Below are 20,580 nucleotides of genomic sequence, written 5' to 3'. Positions count from 1 at the left end.
GGGAGAGGGGACTGTCCCCCGAGGGCACATCAGGAGCCATCAGGGCTGAATTTCCAATACTTCTTCTTCATCCCCCAAAGAAGTCTACAAAACTGAAAGGAAGAGGAAGGAGCTCACACATCGCTTCAAGAGCAAGGGCAGTTAGACGGAAACCAGATCCTTCCAACCAGCCTTATTGGGGCCAAGCAAAGGACACAAGGTTCTTTGACACAACCCTTCTAAGATTTGGGGACAATTAGCTTTTGCTACTCCAGGTAGTCTGAGTCCTGGCCCTCTCAAGAGTATTCAACTTGTAGGAAGTACATATATATATATATTTCTTTTCTTTCCACGTCTGCTATCCTTGAAGGGAAAGGGTGAGCAGAAGGCCAACCCCAAGTGCCAAAGTTGAGTCAGAGACCCCTCCAGCTCAAAGTTTACAGCCTCGCCAGGTCGGGGGAGTGTATCTGGAAGGCAAATTCACACTCAAGGGTTAATGACAATTCATACATTAATGGAAGTGGCTAAGTTGACAGAGTCTGGCAAATGTCTTTAATTATATTTTCAAACTTGTGAGGAAAATGAAATGTATTTCTAGTCAGTACCCCCACATGCTCCAATATCAAGATATTTTAGGCTTCGGTCCATGAATTTTAATCACAGGATTGATAAAACTCGCTAAGGATGCTTCTGCTCACCTTGAGGGCTCTGAATGCCTGGGCCCGTGGAGAGTAGAAGGTGCTGGGTTCTGGGGTCTTTCTGGTCTTTTCCTGCTCTGTGATGCTGAGCCCATGTGACCCGCCTCTTTCTGTGAAGTGAGTGGGTGGGCCTCGTTGCTCCCTAGGACTGGATTTCCTCAGTGTGAGGCCCTCCCCAGTGACCAGAACCCCCCTGAAGGCTGTTTCCACCCCCAACCCCGGGCTCCAGATATGAGGGGTTTTCCTCAGGTCTGTCCTTTCTCCCTGTCCTTGGCCACTGTCGTAAACTGCCCTGGTGGGCTCTGGTGTCCCCACGTTTCTGTCAAGTGCTCCTATCTTCCTCTTGAACTCGGGGCCCAGGCGCATCTGCTTGCTGAGGGTGTTTCTCAGATGTCCTGTGGGCGGCACAAACTCATCAAAACTAAGCTCTCCTTCCTCCCCTTCAAACCCACAGCTGATGCCTCCAGCCAGGTGGCAACCCTGTCTGCACTCGTGCTTTTTGACTCTGACATCTAATTGGCTGCAAAGTTCCAGTCGCGTCTCCTACCCGTTCAAATCCTCCAAGGCTGTGCTAATGCCTCTCCCTGGCTTCAGGGTCCTCTCTGAAGTCAGCCTCTGGGAGGCTCAGAGAAGCCGAGTACCATGCCTGAGGTCACACAGCCCATGAGCAACAGGGCTCTGAACACCATCACACCCTTTTGTGATCTCAGTGGCCACCAGGCAGACAGAGATGGAGACGGCCACCAGTCATTGGAGAAGAGCACCCGCCAAAGCTCCCTGAACCCTGCCTTTGCCTGTGTTGCTTCCTCTCTTTACAAGGCCTTTTCTCCTCATCCTTACCTGCTAAAACCCTGCCCCTCTGGGCATTCTCCGTCTGTTCAAAATGGTTTTATAGGGGCGCCTGGGTGGCTCAGTGGGTTAAGCCTCTGCCTTCAGCTCAGGTCATGATCCCAGGGTCCTGCTCAGCAGGGAGCCTACTTCCTCCACTTTCTCTGCCTGCTTCTCTGCCTACTTGTGATCTCTGTCTGTCAAATAAATAAAATAAAATAAAATAAAATAAAATCTTCATAATGGTTTTATGGGGTGAGCGTCCCTTCTTGCCTTAAGTATTGCCTTTGTAATTCAAAATATAAATTTATATAGAGGGATTTTTAAGCCCATTTAAAGGGTTGACTGAATTGCTGCATTCTTCTGAAAGCTTTTGTTATTCAACCAAACGTGGTGTCTTTCTCGAACTCCTCCCCTCTGTGGGACCCTCACACAGGCTTCCTTGTTCAGACCTGTCCGCAACATGTCTCAGGAATCAGGCTGAGCCACCTGTGGACCTGCATCCTGTGGGCCGGGGGTGTGCATCTCTGCACCCCCAACGCATAATTCCAAAATTATCAGCACATGGCAGATACCATGCCAATGCTGTATTATCACATTAAGCACTTTTACACTCTAGTGACCTCAGTGAGAATTTCGAAGGCCACCTGGAGGAGGCGATCCGGAGACCTCTGTCCTCCAGTCACCCTGCTGTGACACGTAACTCTCAGCCAAGCACAGGAGCCAGGCAGGAGCAGAGATGGGATAGGGGAGGGGATGGGGAAATGCTGTCCCGGGCCCAGCAACGGAGCAGTTTGTCCCTGGCAACTCACTCTCTGCTCCTCAAGATGTCCCTTTCCAGAAACGCTGGAGCCATATATGGCCAGTGAGAGAGGGGGGCTGGTACAGAAAAGGCCAGCATAGCCCTGAGATGCTGTGGAGCCCACCAGGAAACCCTTGGCCAGATCCTTGTCGTGGGATTCTGCTGCCGTTAGTTGGCTGGCTGGCCTTGGACAAGGCTTTTAATCTTGCTGATCTGTTTGGTCATCTGCAAAATGAAGACCAGGCGCTAGGATCCCTTCTGGCGAGCCAGGAGGAGCCAGGCCCACATTAGGCCTGTGTGTCCCAGCTATCTCTAGAACGGGGACAGCAACGATGACAGAGGAGACGTGAGCATCCTCTAGTCTCAGATTTGGCAAGCTTGGTAAACAGGTGCTAGAGACACGGGGCTACATCTCCTGCTGCATGAGGAACAGATGCTCCCGAAGGAACAGGGCCACAGGAAAGCTGAGCCATGGGCCGGAAGGCTGGACCTTCCACAGGCCTGAGAGGCTGGAGCTATTTGGGAGGGAAACAACGTTGGAGCCCACCTTCACACCCCTCCCGGGAGTCCAAGAGAAAGACAGACAGAGCCCTTTCCAGCTGGGAGCCTGCAACAGCTGGACAGCCCCATTCTTAATGGCTCCCACCTTCTGAGGAGGCGGTGGGCTACAGAAATTAGGAAGCAAGGGGCGGGCCCCCACAGACGATACCAAACACAGCACAGCAATTACTGCCCATTAGAACATTTATTTCTCAGAGAGAAAATAAGTTTCAGACAGTCATATTATAGTAGGTAAAATTAACTTTTGTATTCTTTACAAGCATAGATTTTTCTCTGTTTATTACCTCTCTTATACCATCTGTTATAAACAATTCTAGAAAGCAAATAAAGTCACTTTCTACAATAAATAGAGCATCGTGTGCTTCACAGCAGACGCGACTGAGACACGTAGGCCCCGAGCCACAGCAGGATCTGAGCCGCTTCCCATTCTAAAAGAGCAGTTTTAAAAATAAGACTCAGAGAGAGACTGAAAGAGTCAAGGAGCTTGGGGGAAAAAAGAGACTAAGAAAGAGAAGGTGTTCGGGGGAAGAAAGAGACACAGAGAAAAGAGAGAGAAAGCCCCGAGATCTTACAACACAGGTTGAGACAAAGGTCACAGAATCCACAGCTGACCGACTACCTGGGGAGAGGGGGACGCATTGGCTCCTTTAAACAAACCTGGGCATTTAAACTGTGTGCATTTAAAACACTCAGCCACACAACGGAGGACTCCAGTAATGGAAACTATAGGCCTCAATAATTTAGAACAGTATTTTACAATTATATACACCATGTCCTTCCCTAGCCATATGCTGTATTGTATTTTTATTATTGTACAAAATCCAAAACCCCATCCTTTATGTTATAGAGAGTTTTGTTGGTTCCCTTTTAAACTCTGGCTCGTGTCCCAAATGTATAAGAAGTTGTGGTGGTTGGTTGGTTGTATTTTTAAAAAGTCGAGTGTGTAAAAATGGCAGTGATCTCCCCAGTGACTTTGTTTTGTCCAAAACTCCCCTATGAAAAATTTAAAACAATTAAAAAGAACATCAGATTAAAAATCAACATGGCGATCAGTGGCCTGCGACCTGGCGGCTTTGGTGCTTAGGAGGTGAAAAGAATCATCCAGAGAATAGACATCGAAGCCTCTGAAAGTTGTGTTGGTTTCTCAGTCAGCATTCCCCGTTTCACAGTTGTTTTTTTTTTCCTTCCATTTTTGAGAAGGTGAAGGTGGGGAGGGGAGTTGAAAGGAGGAGAGGGAAGAGGACAGAGAGTGAGAAACAAAAGCATGGTGTCCCCTGGAGTGCGGCAGTGGGAGCAGCAGAGGCTGGGCAGGGCAGAGCGCAGGCAGGGGGCGGCTGGACTGCAGGGCCCCACCATCCATGGTGGCAGACAGTGAGGCCCACAGAGACAGGACAGGAGGGGTTAGCGGCAGACCCAGCTGAAGAGCACGGATGCACCCCACAGCCCTCGCCATCCAAGTGGACGGATGGACACTCGGCCAACCAGCCTGGTCTGACAGGAGCCCACCAAGCCTCAGCCCGCCATTCGGCACACAGGGAGAGGGGAAAAGGGGAAGAGGGGCCTCGCCTCGGTCAAGGAGGCAAGCCTTCAGAGCCTGGCCCCAGCTGCGTGTCTGCAGCAAATACGGGTGGGGGATGTGCTGGTGGAGGGGTCACCCGAGTGGTAGGCTGCCCTCTGTCCTGGGCCCTGAGGAACCAGGCGGAGGCACCCACCTAGCATAGCAGCTGGCCTCAAAGGGAATGAGACATAAAAAGAAAAAGAAAAAAAAGACCAGTTTGGTGATGGTTTCTGTCCATTTGGCACAAAAGAAAGGAAAGGAACATGGGAAAAAGAGAGACGGCCCTGGTGCAGAAGATGGGACAGGGAAGAGGTATAAGAATGGGTGATGAGTGGGGAGAGGGTGAGCTCCGTGAGCTTCCCTGCGGGACCCTCGTGTATCCACAGCACCTCTGGGGTCAATGTCAGAGCCTCACTTGCCCTGAGGCGTAGTTAGCTGGGAGTGGGGAGGAAGGGGCCAGGCACACCTTTGAGAAAGAGCCTAGGACCTCTTGCATTCTGGGCTCAGGTCCATCTCCTTGGCTGGGCCTAAGCCTCACAGCTATTTCTACTTCTAACTGGTTCGTCAGTGGACTAGCCCCTGAGCAAGCTCAGGTGGGAGTTTTTGGCACACAGCAGGCCCACCAGGGGAACCACGCAGTTGGTCAAAACTGGGGCCTTGCCCATGGGGAGGACACAACCCAGTCCCTGGCCTGCCATGGAGGGGGGAAGCTGCCGGCCATATGACTGGCTGGGGCAGGAAGAGGCCTCTGTTCCTCATGGGACAGAGGCAGGACAGGCAGACGCAGGCCAGGCCCTGCCCTTAAAGGTAGCTGGAGGTGACGAAGGAGTGGGGCCCCCGGACCCGGCTCAAGTGGATCATTGCACGGTCGTAAGCCACCTGCACAGACTTTCGGATGCTGGTCTTGCGGCCTTCCAGCATCTTGAGCTTGTCCACAGTGTCTTCCACACCCAGGGGCAGCACTTTGTCCCTTGGAAGCCATTGCCTAAAACACAAGCACAGCAAGAGGCCTGGGGTGTGGTGGGTCACATGAGGGGGCCCCTCTGGGCCATCTGCCTAGGACAAGTAAAGCCAGGGGAGGCGACAGAACAGGAGGAGACAGACAGGGACACTCCAGGCAGGTCGTCTCCAAAGGACCTGTTTTGTAGCCAGGCCTTCCCTGAGCCCCACTCACTCTGCTTAGGGCTGTCAGGACCTGGGAGCCAAGAGAGGCCCATATGAGGGTTAGCCCTCACCCTGCCTTGGGACATTGGGGAACTATGGCTAGGAACTGGGGCTGATACCAAGAATCAATAATTCCTTGGTGGCGACCACAGCAGGGGGGGGGGGTGCGTGTGTGCGTGTGTGCGTGTGTGTGTGTGTGTGTGTGTGTTTAAAGATCCCCAGGTGAATCTAACATATGGTTAAAAGCTAGCCTTTGGAGCCAGATCATGGTTTGTATCCCAGTTCTGGCTATGAGATCTTAACTTTCCAAGCCCCAATTTCCTCAGCTGCAAAATGGATTGGAGGGGTTCGATGGAAGATTTAATGAGGATTAAATGAGATTATGTATGTAAATCAATTTGCATCAGGACACGGAGTAAACAATTAATAGTAACTATTATTATCTGGACTGGCTAGTCCTACCTCCTCATTCTATAGAAGCAGAAGTGAAAAAAGTTTCCTGCTGCTAAGAGAAATCTTGAAGGGCAAGTAAGCCCTTTGCCATGGACCGAAGCACTCCAACTCTACATCCCCCAACCCGAGGACCAAGACACATATGCCCACATCCATGGGGAGGCTCTCAGCTGAATCTTCTCCAGGAATCACCCTCCACCAAGGGAGCTACCTGGCCCAAGGTGACACCCGCCCCCGACCCCCACCCAGGGGTAACCAGCATTCAATGACTAGTTGACAGGAGGATACAAAGGCACAGACGCACAGACCAAAATTGTGACATCGCTAACAAGCCCTCCAGCTCCCGAGCTCCCCTGAGGAACAGCGGAGGCCTCTGTAGCAAGTGTGACCCTGTTCAACAGGTTCCTCTGCCCAGCCCTGCATCCCTCATCCCCACAGCTCTCCCAGTAAGCCTCCTTACAGAAATCTCCACCTCAGGTGTTTCCCAGAGAATCTGACCTGAGACAGTTATTATTAACGTGCCAGGGGCAGCCAGCTGCTGGTAATGCTTCACCCTACCTGGGTGGAGGCAGGGTCATGGAGTCCAGAGCCCTCTGTGGACCTCCCCAGCATGGCAGTGTGTGCACAGCCTCCCAGTCGGGCCGCAGCCCACACACTGATGCAACCTCCTGGTGGGAGCACCCACTCACCAGGTGCGCTTGTTGTCAAAGAAGAGGACAAGGAAGAGCTTCTCTCCAGCCTCGGCCTGTTTCTGCTCTCCCAGCTTCAGCACATCCAGAGGTGGGACAGGGATGGGGACACCATTGTGCAGGAGGCCCTCCCGGGGCATCTTGGGGTCGATGATCTGGAGGCAGGAAAGAAGATGGCCCTTAGCTGTGGGTGGAGGGGGTGAGCAGAGCACACTGCACCAGGACTCCCTCCTGAACCTGCCCCCCACAAGCTATGCAGGGCCTTAGCCAGGCCCACAGCCAAGTGATGAAGGGGTCTGACCTCTTCTGTGACCACCCAGAACCCCAAAATGGAAGTCTCGGCTCTCCTTTCCCAGTTCATTGGTCTAATCCTCTAGCCCTGCTCAGTCAATTCTTCCAATGAGTGAGCTTGCTCCATGAACCTTCGGGGTCCAGAGCTGAAACAGAAGCAACGTGAATCCGGGGGTGGGGGGAGGAGGTAGGGGAGGGGACACTGGTGTGTGTGTGTCAGAATTGAGGGGGTATCTGTGATGTCCAGGCCAGACTGGCAAATTCATTCTTCCCAATGTCCCTTAGGGGAAGGGAGTAGAAGCCATTTTTGCCCTTGTCAATTTCCCTTTAAAACCTTTGCAATTCCTATCAAAGGCTCCAGGGCCTTCCTAGACACCACCGCTAGGAAGGAGCTTCTTCAACAGCAACAGGGCCCATCCCTTTGGTTCTACCTACCAGAGGCCCTGGCTACCCACTATTTTCTTGACTATATTCTGCCTGCTGTGTGGACTAGGTACATTTGTGGGCATCAGAAAAATGCTGTAAGACTGAACTTGGAGGGTTGCTGGAGAGGGGCCCTAGAAAGAAGGGCCACCGGAGAAATTAATGCTCGGGGCTGCAAGCTCCACAGGACAGGGGCTCTGCAAAATGCCTGGTGACATTGACAACCATGACCTCTAGCTCTAGGAAGCACTGACAGTGACCAAAGCTCCTACTTATTCACACATCACCATCTTATTTCATCTTCTTACTGATGCGGAGAAGTCTGCTGACAGCTAGCTATCAGCTGACCGAGGAAAGCACCAGGCACAGGAGGATATGGCTGGCTGTGGCCACAGTGGCTTGAGCCTCTGCTGCCTGCTGCCCTACACAGACCTCGTTTCCAAAGCAGTGGGCTTATCATCTCTGTGTGCTGAGGCCAGAGGGGCTTGGAAATGTACTGAGGAAGCAGCTTTCTCCAGAGATGGAACAATCTTAATTTCTATACCCTGTCCCAGGGGGCCTGTTCTCATAATAAACTGCTCTGGCTATTTACCTTTGGGTGTCTGCCAGCTTCCCTACTTCCCTCTCAAGATAAGCAGCTGAAAGCAGGTGTTTTGGTTAAGAGTGTGCTCTAAGGAAGAACCACCCCTACCCTGCCCCCAGCTGTGTAGTTTGTTCAAAACTCTATCTCCCAGCCTGTCTGTGCCCCCTGGGACCGAAGCTAAGGGTCCTAATAAGAACCACCACAAGCCCTCCTGAACTTCCTCAATTGAAGAAGATAGCGGGGGCCACTCTTCACTAAGCCATGCTGGTTCCTGCCTTGGAAAGGGAGGGAGGAGAGTGGGCAGATGGTGAAAAATGCCACCCCCCACCCCTGCTCCGGGCAGAAGCAAGGTGGGTAAGTCGCCCCTCAAGGAGAGCTCTCCTGCCTCCCTTTGTTAAGAAGATACAGGCAAATATGTCCCAAAATAACACATGATGGACCATTCGCTCAAATGTTATGCAGATGTAAAACAACATGGCTTGTGATACACTTTAACGCATTATCTGATAAACGTCTACATACATTATTATTAGAGCCTTACTACATAAACAGAGACAAGACATGATGCAAAACGCTTACAGCTGACATGCTAGAACGGTGGGGTTCCTGCTACTTTTCCAAAACTTCTATAGTACAGGCACATTATTTTATAGAAAAAGACTTTTTTTTTTAAAAACAAGAGCCAAAAAAACCCATTCGAAAACCATATATTCATTATGGACACAAGTACACATTTAAGAATGCACAGGAGAACTGGGAGAGCGTAAACCAAAATAAAAACACAGGCTGTTCAAGTGGTGGGTTTTCTCAGGTGGTGGCTGAATTTATTTAATCATGAAAGAAAATGTTATGATAAAGAAGATAACTGAAAAGGGAAAAAAAGAGACCAGTTTTAGACTTCTGTTGTTGTTGTTTGTTTTTGCACTGTGAGACTTAAAAAAACGAGTATCAAACTTGTACAGCTTTAAGCACTTCCTCAACAACTATGCTGGGGTCTCAGTGACAACAGGGCACAGACTCCAGGCCCAAAACTCCTCAGCAGTTGGATCACTGCGTGGATCCCCCCACCTGCCATTATAGGGGGAGTGAGGTAGGCAAAAGGCATTCCAGTATGGCCCCAGCAAGTTGTACAACCTCTGAGAGCTGTAGCTTCCTCCAGCCCAAAAGGGTCAGAGTTTCCGCCTTCGTGACCTTAAGAAGCCGCTATTAGACCCGAAAGAACCATAAGAAGCCCAGAACCATGTATAGATGCAAGCAGTTGGCAGGGTAGTTCACAATCCTGATTACAGATCATCTGGAAAGGTTTTTAAAAAAATATTTATAGCTAGAGGCATCTGGTGGCTCAGTCAGTCAGGCACCTAACTCTTGATTTCAGCTCAAGTCATCATCTTGGGGTCGTGAGATCAAGCCCCATATGAGGCTCCACACTGAGTATGGAGCCTAAGATTCTCTCTCTCCCTCTCCCCCAACCCATCTCGTGCTGCTCTCTAATAAAATTAAATTAAATTAAAATTAAGAAACTATTCATTGCTTAGTTTGGCCTTATTCTCACTGGGTCGTTCTGAGATGGGGCCTCAGTATCCGTATTGTTTAAAAAATTCCTCCATGATTCTGGCATGCCCCAAAGGTTTAGAATCACTATCTTCCAGCGCCAGATGGACATTACCTCCCCAGTACAGAGGGAGCTCTAAGAAATAACAATCAAGGTGATAAAAATGGAATTTTTAGCTACTGCTACTATGGAAAAAATGAGAAATTTTAGCAACTACTGGTGGGAGTAGACACTGAAACTAACTTTCTAAAGGCCAGTTTGGCAATTTGTATCAGAATTTTGCAGAGACCTTGCCCCAAGAAGGCACCTCCAAGAATTCACTGTACAGAAATCATCATGATGTGCACAAAGTAAAATTATAGTCATGTTTACTGCCAGCTATTTGTCATAGTGAAAAACTCTAAACAACCCAAATGACCAACTACAGAATGGTTAAATAAGGTGCATGCATACAACTGAGGATAATGCAGTCATTAAAGTGATGTTGATAAAGAATGTTTAATGGCACAAGACATGCATGTTCACGGTACACTGTTAAGTGAAAGGGAGGTTAAACAGAGTATGATCTCATATTTATGCATTTTTTAAAAAAGCTGAGTGGCTATACACCAGGAGGTAATCTCCGAACAGATGAGATTATGGGTGATTTTGAACTTAGTGGCTCAGAACACAGGCTTTGCCATCACACATGTTGAGCCTTGGGCTCAAATTCCAACCCTGCTATTTAATAGCTAGATGACCACAGGCAACAGACAGACCCTCAATTTTCTTCCCCACAACATGAGAAAAACCATACCTTCCTCAGTATTTCAAGAATTTGCATGACAAATATTTAATAAATTCTCTACAACAAGCATACATTACTTTTATGTATAAGCAAATAAATAAATGCTATTAAATCCTTATGAGCCCAAGTCTCTGTCTTCATACTTTTACCCTATTTTGAGTGCTCCAAGCTAGGGTCCTTGATGGGTTGACCCACCCAGACTGGGGTAAAACCTCCCTCTCTTCTGTGGCTAAAGGCACCCTGACGCCCACCGTACTCTGCTGGCTTGATCCAATCAGATAAGCCCCCAAGGCAAGACAGGGGCCAGAACAGCCCAGGGGAGGGAAGAGAGTGGTGTCTGGGGCAGACTCACCAAGGCAGGGTAGGAGGGATAGCCTCGGCACTTGGCCCACACCAGCTCCAGGGGCTCCAGGTCTCCGCGGTCTTCAAAGGGCATCAGGAGGCTTCTGCCTGGGGGTGGGGGAGGGGAGGAGACAGCACCCAAAGGGGACTTGGAATGGTGCCCAGGAGGCCTGCCTGTGGCCTCCATTTGACTGGGGCAACCCAGGAATGAGTCAGTCACATCCCCTCCACCCTTCCTCTTCCCTGGCCTTTCCTTAGTTCTTACGACTAGACCAGAGGTCGGCAAACTTGTTTTGTAAAGGGCCAAATGATAAATATTTTAGGTTTTACAGTCCACAGGGCCTCTGTTGCAACTACTCAACTCTATTGTTGCAGCATGAAAACAGCCACAGATATTCTGTAAAGGAATGAATATGGCTGTGTCCCCATAAAATTTTATTTTTAGGCACTGAAATTTGAATTTCATGCAATTTTCATGTGTTATAAAATATCATTCTTCTTTTGATTTTCTTTTCAATCATTTAAAAATGTAAAAACCATTTTAGCCTGCAGGCCCTACAAAAAAACAGGCAATATGTTAGTCTGCTGACCTCTGGACTAGAACCCTAGGATGGTATTCCTTGGAAAAATATGACTGCTTCATCACCAGGACCCCAGGAAGAAGAATGACAATGCAACTTGACAAAACCACAACCTGCTCTCTGGGCCTCCCTGCGTGGTGAGCCTCCCAATAGAGGCTTCATGGAAAAAGAAGCCTGGGACAGACATCCCAGGAAAACCACTTGCTAATAAATGAGTTCTTTCCTGACAGGGCCACACCTGGCCACCCACATCACCTGGATACACAGGACTCGGCAGAGCCTAGCAGGTCTGCAGGTCCCTCATGGACATGCTTTTCTCAGAACCTTAGATGGTGTCCCGCTCAGGGCAGCACCACATCTTTCCAGCTTACTCTGTTCTACACCCAATGCACCAGCACACTTGGATGGACTTCACAAATGCTCCTGAACAAAAAGAGGAACCTCCCTTCCCCTCCCCACAGCTAGAAACTGAGAACTCAAGGTGACAAAGCACAATCAAGGAAAAGGCTCCAGACTTCTCCAGAATGGAAATTATATTCCTAAAGAATATTACCACCCTCATTTATAATTTTTTTTAAAATGTACTACTAATAATGAGGTATTGTTTCTTTTTTAAAGATTTATTTATTTGAGAGAGAGAGAGAGAAAGAGAGGACATGAGCCAGGGAGGGGGTGTGCAGAGAGAAAGGGGAAGCACTCTCCCTGCTGAGCAGAGAGCTGGACACAGAGCTTGATCCCAGGACCCCAGGATCATAACCTGGGCTGAAGGCAACCGCTTAACAGACTGAACCACTCAAACACGCCAAGGTATTGCTTTTTATGCACTGGGTCAAAAGCAGTAACAACAAAAGGATAAAATCTAATACTAAAGAGGAAGGCTGTGGGGAAACTGGTACAATCACACACTGTTGAAGAAACTCCAGACCAGTCTAATCCTTAAGAATATAATTTGGCAGGGGGCACGTAGGTGGCTCAGTCGATTAAGCATCTGACTCCTGATTCTTGCTCTGGTCATGATCTCAGGGTCCAGACTGAGCCCTGTGTCAGGCTTCATGCCGAGGAGGAGTCTGCTTGAGATTCTCTCCCTCCGCCCCTCCCCCTGCTTGCATGTATGCACTTTCTCTCTTCTTTTCACTCTCTCTAAAAATAAATAAATCTTAAAAAATACATATAATTTGGCGGTATGTCTCAAGAGCCATTAAAAAAAAGTATGAATCATCTGCTTCAGTATATTCCTTCTGTGAGAATGTATTCAAAGAAAAATAACTTTAAAAATGAATAAAAGGATTTTGAACAAAAATACACATTTACTACATTATGTATAATGTTTAAAGTTGGAAATAACCAAAAGTCTAACAATAAAAGAGTTAAGTAAACTATAATGCACTGATTGGAAGATACGTTGTTCCACTAATATGAGATAAATAAAGATCATGTCAACATGAAAAAAGTATGAGAGAACGTTGAAAAATGCAGAAAATGAAATGTTCTGGATTAACATTTTGTTAAAAATGTGCCTAAAATAAACAGAAGGCCACAGAAAGAAATGAAGACAACTGTGTTAAGGTGATGATGGGACATCAGAGGGTCGAAATTTTTAAATTTCCTTTGGCATCATTTTATAAGTATATGGTTTTAAAAATAAGAGTAAAATGTCACTACCAGAATCACAATGTAAGTGCCAATCCGCTGCCAGTTTTGTGTTAGATGCTGATCCAATTCATCTAGACATGAGCCCTGCTTTCTGGGCGCTGACAGTCAGACAACAGTGAAATACACAGGCATGCATTCCTCAACACACGTATGAGAAAGAAACTGATGCTAAGGAAAAGTAAAGCGGTTGGGAAAAGGAAAGAAGAGAGGCCCTGACGCCTGTGTGTTATATGGAAGCTTCACGGGGCATCCAGAGTGCACCGCCCCGCCGCACAGGAGGGCTGCACAGAGATGGACTTGGAGAACAGCCTGCCCTGTCCCCACTCCACCTGAGCACCAACCAGCCCTCTCCTTTGGCCCTGCCTTGTCCTGTTCTTGAATCCCTCGGTCCATGTATGTCACTGTTTGGACCAGCTGGAATAGAATGTCTCATGAGGATGTAGCTGGAAGCACTGGATCGCATGAAATCTCAGGGCAATGTGTGAGATTCAGTAATCCAGGCTGTCACTGATCGCTCCAGTGAGGGCAGACTGGCAATGTCTCTGGAAACTACAAGTACATACTTCTCTCACATACAGTAGCTCCACTTCTCTACAGAAGTGCGTGCTCCCCAGCGATGCAAAATGATCTGTGTACAAGTTGCTCACTGATTATAATAAAGAAGTGAAAACAATCTACATGCCCATCCGTGAAAGACTGGCACTCCTAGATAATGGGACATCAGGTAGCCAATAAAAAGCACAGAAGCATCTCCAAGATATATTATTAACTGAAAAAAGGCACGGTTTAGAGGAACACATGTATATTAGCTTCTCTATGCACTCTCCTAAATATATGCAAAGGTCTTGGCTTATATAAATTTCATCTAGGGAGACACAAAAGAAACTGCTAGCAGTGGTTGTTCTAAGGAAAGGACCCCTGGTTTTTCATTATGCAGCCTTCTGTACCTTTTTCATTTTTGTTATCATGGGCATATATTACTATTCAAATTTAGGATGAAGTTCAAAAAAGAAAAAGAGTTTGAATGGCCTGGATGGCCTGGGAGGGAGAGACATCTCCATGCCCATGCCCAAGGGTTTTAGGAGCTACGGGTCTGGCTGCAGCCCACAGAGCTGGTTCTTTGGAAGGCCTACCCCGCCTCCCCAGATCCACCAGTACACTGCTCCTCACCTGAGCTGCTGTAGTCAGAATCTCCATTTACACCTTCCAGGAAGGGGACACGAGATAGGGCTGGTTTCCCACGGCTGCGTTTGGGGGGCGTCAGACCACTGCATATAGACCAAGAAGGCAGAGGGAGCAAAATGAGCAATTTCAATGACTAATACATCCACTGCTGCTCTCCTATGCCTGAGAGGAGGGGAGCTGCAAAAACCCTTCAAGGAGAATAGTTTCTCACCTTCCCCTAATAACTTGCACTAACCCACGATATGCTTCCAACCACAAAGTTCCTATGAGGCTTTGAGGGACCACTTCATCCATGTGGAAGGGCTCTGGATAGAGATGCCTGCTTCCTTGCCCAGGAACCGTGGCCTTCACCCAGAGGAAAGGTCAATCCAGGCACTTGTCAATCCTTCCAAGGTTTAAGCAGCCTAGTCACGAGAAGGGCCAGTCTTACATCTGTCCAGAATTCTTTTACTCTATGGTTCATGCTGCTTCTTTAGAAAATAATTTATTTTTGAGGTACAAAAATGTGCCTCTTTCCCAAACTTCCTATAAAGGACATGTCTTACTTCCTTAACTAGAAAAGACATTTTTTAATTGAAAAAAAAAATCCACTTCTCACTTCCACTTTGTGTGTGAAGTTTTTCTTAGACAGAGATGGATTTTTTTTTAAACAAATAAGACCAATTTTTTCCCATATGGTTACTGCAAAGAAGTAAAATATATATATATTAGACAAAGACTATAAGGTACTAAAGCAAAAATGGGAATGGTAATATCAGAATAATGGTATACGTGGAACCCACCCAAGCACCTATATTTTTAAATAGCTCTCAATGCAATTCTAACGTACACCATAGTTGTAAGCCTCTGGGCATGATGTAGCCAGGGTTTGTTCCCATCTAAACAGTGAGAAACATCACTCCTATAATTTTTTCAACAAAAAAGAAATGCTTAAAAGATGGGGCACCAATCTGCAGAAGAGTAGAAATGCTTAGGACACCCCTGATGGGATAAAAGGATGCCGGCGTCAGGACTGGCTGGAGAGAGTAGGGTACTCCTGTTTAACTGAATCAAAGCTGACTTTATTATAGCCTTTTTTCTTTTTTAAGTTTTCATATTATAGTCTTATTCAGAAAACCTTGCACAACCAGAACCCAATGAATCCTAATCCTTCAGTAACTGGCAGGTTGGTAGCTTTTTTTCCTGCTAGTCAAAATTAGAACCTGTTTAGGAAAAAAAAAAAAAATTAACACCCGGTTTACATTTCGGATTCAGTTCCCACTCACCCTATAAAAATCTGCCACTGGGCTTACAGACTCTGAGGCCTCTCAAAGTTCCTACCATGGATCTGGGGAGACATCTTCAAATGTGACAAAAGAGGCCACAACAGAGAGGTTAAGAGAAAAACTCTGGAGCCGACTACCTGGGTTCAGAACCTGGCTCTTCTATTCATGCGTTCTATGACGTTGAGCAAGTTACCTACCCTCTCTGAGGCTGGTGTCCCCATGGGCTGCTGTGAGGATCTACTGCATTAATACACAGGGCACTCACATACCCAGTACTCAACAAATGACAGATGGTAGTTATATAACAAATACTATTATATGAAGGGCAGTAAATTTTAATTTCTCACTTTAAATATTATAAACTACTAATGTTGTGTACTATCAAATGATGAGCTGAGCTCTGAGGAGGAAGAGCTCAATAAAAGAAGATACAACAAAACTAGGTCCGTGTATTCCTATTTCATAGAAAAGCACAAGTGACTCAACCTGGCCTGCATTTCAGCCCTCTTCCCAAGTTACGTAGATCTAAGCAGCCAACCCAATCTATAATTACTTTGTTTACTGGTCTAACATTCATCTGTCCCTTCTAAAAGATAAGCTCCATTAGAACACATTTTATCAGTACTTACAACAATGCCTGGCTTGAAATAGGTGCTCAATTATTAATAATTGAGTAAGTGACCCATAGAAGGCACAGCCCCAGTCGGGCTCAGAATATCATCAGGAAAGATAAACCCCAGCATAGGTGGGCAAGGGAATAGGATTAGTGAACACAGGTTCTTTCAAGGTTTTTTCTACTTCTGGGATTATATGATTCCAGTAATTAGTAACTAAAAGGGTAAATGGGTGGCTCAGTTGAGCAGCTGACTCTTGGTTTCTGCTCAGTTTATGGTCTCAGGGTCTCAAGATCAAGTCCCACATCGGGCTCCGTGGTCAACACAGAGTCTGCTAAAGTTTCTCTCTCTCTCTCTCCTTCTGCCCCTACCCTCTATGTGTGCATATTCTCTCCCTCAAATAAATAAAACTTAAAAAAAAAAAAGTAAGTAAAATCTTCCTTTATGTACTTATCACCACAGTGTAGGGAGTAAAAAAGGAAAGAAAGAAAAAGGAAAAAAAAAAATCTTACAGTTGGGAGTCCTGAACCTCCTATTTTAAACTGTGAAATTCCAGAGTCCCACTGACTTAAAGAGGAAATGCCTTCCAAGGGCATTGTTCCCACACTAAGCAGGGCTCTAGAGAAACTGGTGGCATGGAATAGAGTTCTACACAAAAGCAAACACACGGCCCAATCAGCAGGCTAACCAGAGGTTGGCCTGGCTCCCTTCCTGTGGTTCATGGCTGGGACGAGAGCCCTTCATGGAGCAAAGGGTCCAACACACCTTCCAACCTTAGTCAAGGGCTAAGAGGGGATAGTTTGTTAAGCTACTCCTACCTTATGCCGATGAACTGGGTTTCCAGGCATCATTATCTTTGAAAGGACTCAGGAATTCCAACCCAGGACCAAGGTGAAAACATCTTATAAGATTTTGAAAGCTCTGCCTCCTCTATGCCTAATACTGTGTTTCTTCCCATCTATTGCCCCTACATCTCTAGAGGCCACGGAAAAAGAAAGCTAGGGTGATTCTGAGGCTTGGTGGGAGGGAAAGCTCAAAGGAACCACATACCATGGCAGGGTTCCTCCCACAGCCACACATGGCCCCTGCCCCCAGAAGCCCAGTAGCCACAGTAGAGTGAATACTAACAAAACACACACTCAACCTGCCTTAGAAGCACTTCAAACCTGGACGTAGAGTCTTTTAGTGCTGCCCTGGGACCTTTCCTCCCCTACTCTGAACCCAGGATCCATTCAATGGCCATGATGGGGGACCATGAGTTCGCTTTCAGGACAACTTGTTTCTCCTCTGTGGCACTGAGGGTCTCCCATTTCCAATAATCCCACTCTCCATAGTGTCTGGCAGAGCACCCATAATAGAGTGTAGGGATCCAATAAACTCTTGGACTTGGAAGGAACTTTAATGTTCTGGTCTCAGAAAGCCTCCCTTCTGGTAAAAGAATGGAAAAAGAAACCCATCCGTTCCCAACTCGAGGATGGCAGTAGAGCTGGGACCTTTGAATAAATGGCTATTCCAAACTTCCTATCTGCTCATTTCTTATTTGCCCACCACACCTCTCAAGATGCCTTTGCTACGATACCCCAAAAGGCAAAGGGCAAAACCGTGTCTGTAACTGGGTTATCAGAGTGGTCCAGCAGGGAAGGTGGGGGATTGGCTCAAATGTTAACTTCGCTGGGCAAAAGAGATTTGGCTGTCCCTGCCCTCTGGAGCCAAATTCAGCTCCACAAACCCTGCAAAGCATCAGCGCCACTCCTCCCCTCCCAGTCGGATCAGCCTAAGAGGCAAGGGTTATCCCCATTTCCTAGGAGCTACCAGTGCTATGGACCAGAGGCCTCAGGAAATAGCAGGAGTGGGGGAAGAAAAATCTTAGATAAGCAGGAGGAGGTTCCATCTGTAGCTGAACAGAGAATAAAGGGGGAGGTGGCAGAGCTGCCAACAAAGATTTGGGAACAACTGTTCTTACCTGCAAGCTTCAAATGCCAGTCCGCCACTGAGACCCAAACTACACTCGGAGTCAGACCCGCTTTCAGTGTGTTTTCCAAAGCCGTTGGTCACGCCTGCCAAGGACACAGAATAAGCCTCAACTCGGAAACCCCCTTCCCCTGACCCATGCTGGTGTGTGAGGCAGCTGCCTCAGGAGGGCTCAGTGAGGACTCAGGAGGGCTCAGGTGGAAGAGGGTGGCTGTTCTTCCCACATGGGAGATAGGTCTTGGGTGGTGGAAAGAACCCAGTGAAGATTTGGGGGAAATGTTGACTAGGGCAATGAGCAGACACTGCATTTTCCTTCCCATCCCTCTGGTTTAAGGGAAACACAGCACACAGTTCACACCAGTTACTGTCAGTTGGCTACAAAAGGAAATACCAAGACTTCCCTACTCCAGCTGGCTCCTAAGTCCCTGGATCTGCTTCTAATTTCAAGTCTCAATTATCAGGGAGTCTCCTCTGCCTCTTGGGGAGCCCACCCACCTTGCCTCTTCAGATAAACACTCACACACCCTATCTATCACACAGCTGGCAACAGCTAGCTTCATTCTTTTGGGATGGTGTCAGGGGAGGTTGGGGAAGGGTAGTGGCTATGTCAGTCCCACCCCAAGATACCTAGCAGAGCTGGTCAGAGCTGAGGATAGGGGACTTGAGCACCTCTAAAGGAGACCTGACCTTGCTGGCCTGGGAGTCAAGAGTTCCCTAGGTCCTGGACTGGGCTCTGAAATACACGGCCCTTTTCCTCTTTACCTCTTCTTCTCCATTTCTGAAAATAATACCTTCTTACTTAAAGAGGACAGTACTAGGTATGAATGAGAGAAGTCTGTTTATAGAAAGGGGCCCTTTGGAGGAAATGAAGGCTGTCTGGTCATCCCAGGGGCATGAGGCTCATGAGCTGCCAAGGCTTCCAACTCTCCTCTCTAGTCCCTGATTCCTAATCACATTCCAGAGTCCTAGGAGTCTGGAAGCTGAGCCAAGAACTCGAGAGCTCTCGGTCAGACACCTTGGCCAGAGAACTGTGAGTACAAGCTACACCTGGAAAAGCAGGTGCCTGAGCCAAGATATCTGGACTCTAACCTGACTCTGCCTCTATGATGTTACAGCTTCTGTTTAAATCACGAAGCCAGCTGCGTCTCAGCTGCCTTGACTGCCAAAGATCAACACCTATTTTTGGGAGACTCCACTAAAGTTGTACAGAAATATTCCTGGGTGCCAGGCCTCTGCGATGCTGGGGAATGAACGGATTCTAGCAGGTTCCCAAGCAGTAGAGTAGGCCCTCTCGGGTTGGATGAGCCTGACACCCAGACCTATTTCCCAATAGTGGGATTTTTCATTTTTAGTGCACAGCCCTCTCAGTGCTGTTTGGCTGCTCCTCACAGAGCGGAGACGACCGCGGTAACTGCGACCATCGACTGCTGCGTGCCAAGTACTTCACACAGTCTATTTCCAATTCTTAGAGCCTCCTACTAGAAATAAGAAATAAGTCTGAAAGGTTAATTCATCTGCCCAAACCTATACAACTGGTCAGAAGATGGGACTTGAACCCTGGTCTGCCTAACTCCAGGCCTCACTCTTGGTTCCATATACTAATCTATTGACGGGGAAGGGAAGGTATTGCTAGAAACAAAGTGTTAAGTGGGAAGACAAAAAGCATATACTGGCCACACAGCCCAAAGCCACCACATAAAAGAATGAGAACAACACAAAAAGCAAAAGCCCAGAGCGGGCCCCTCCCACCAAGCAAGCTGCCCTCCCCCATCCCACTGAGACTGCACAACACTGTCTGCACCTCCAGGCCCTCCTCACCCATCCAGCCTTGGCTCCTGGTGCTCCAAGAAGCCCCTCTTCAAACTGTCCCTCACAGGCACTCTGTCCTTGTTCCCATGCACATGGGCCTGAGCCCTTGGCTCCACCTATTCCCCCGATATTCTGCCTTCTTCCCACAGGACCAGCTCAGGCCCCGCCCCCTCGTGAAGCCCAAGTCCTCTAGCTCCTAGTCCCTGCCTGCCTCCAGCAGTGGTGTCCCCAACACACAATCACGTATGGTCCTTCTAACATCTGTGCACCTCAGGACACCATCTGGTCTCCCCCCGGACTGTGGACTCTTCTAGAGCTGGAACTCAGTCTGACTTACTGTATGACCCCGTAACCAGCTTGTGCTGGATGTGTAGTAAGGACTCTTTAGTGACAGAGCCCCCATTAGCCAGCCCTGGAGCCCCATCTCCACCCACACCCTGGCTAAAGCTGCTGCAACCGCACTGGCTTCCTCACTGGCCCAGGCACGCAGGCACTTCCACCTCCAAGGCCTGTGCACTTGCTAGCCTATCTTTTTGAAGTGTTCTTCCCCCAGACACCCAAATGGCTTATGCCTCCAACTCCTTCAAATCTTTACTCAAATGTCCTCAACTCGGGCTTCCCCGGGCCATCCTCTCTAATACCACCCCAACAGCCCCCATTCCCGTTTCCTGCTGGACTTTTTGCCACAGTTTCTAATGGAAAATACAATCTACTCATTTGCTTTTAGTCTTTCTCCCTTACAAGGGAGATTTTCACCTTTTGCTCACTGATTTTCCCCCTATGCCTAAGATA

The 20,580-nt window shown here is 48.0% G+C and overlaps 1 protein-coding gene across 3 annotated transcripts in view; it reads right to left on the bottom strand.

Annotated features, from left to right (window-relative positions):
* Window positions 1-3,033: 3,033 nt before the first annotated feature.
* BRPF3 (bromodomain and PHD finger containing 3) overlaps window positions 3,034-20,580 on the bottom strand; it is a 34,674-nt gene continuing 17,127 nt past the window's right edge. For 2 of the 3 annotated variants that reach the window (XM_045074777.1, XM_045074778.1), the window contains exons 9-13: window positions 17,972-18,065; window positions 14,115-14,212; window positions 10,721-10,818; window positions 6,733-6,887; window positions 3,034-5,411 (exon numbers count right to left, since the gene is read on the bottom strand). In XM_045074777.1, coding sequence (XP_044930712.1) covers window positions 5,228-5,411; window positions 6,733-6,887; window positions 10,721-10,818; window positions 14,115-14,212; window positions 17,972-18,065 — 629 coding nt within the window. In that variant the 3' untranslated portion in view covers window positions 3,034-5,227. The remainder of the gene's footprint in view (window positions 5,412-6,732; window positions 6,888-10,720; window positions 10,819-14,114; window positions 14,213-17,971; window positions 18,066-20,580) is intronic. The other variant, XM_045074779.1, reaches the window with a different exon arrangement.

The sequence above is a fragment of the Mustela putorius genome, unplaced genomic scaffold (genome assembly GCF_011764305.1).
Source record: "Mustela putorius furo isolate JIRA1106 unplaced genomic scaffold, ASM1176430v1.1 tig00000135_pilon_pilon_pilon, whole genome shotgun sequence".
Classification (NCBI taxonomy): Eukaryota; Metazoa; Chordata; class Mammalia; order Carnivora; family Mustelidae; genus Mustela; species Mustela putorius.
This window is presented reverse-complemented; position numbering and strand designations above follow the sequence as displayed.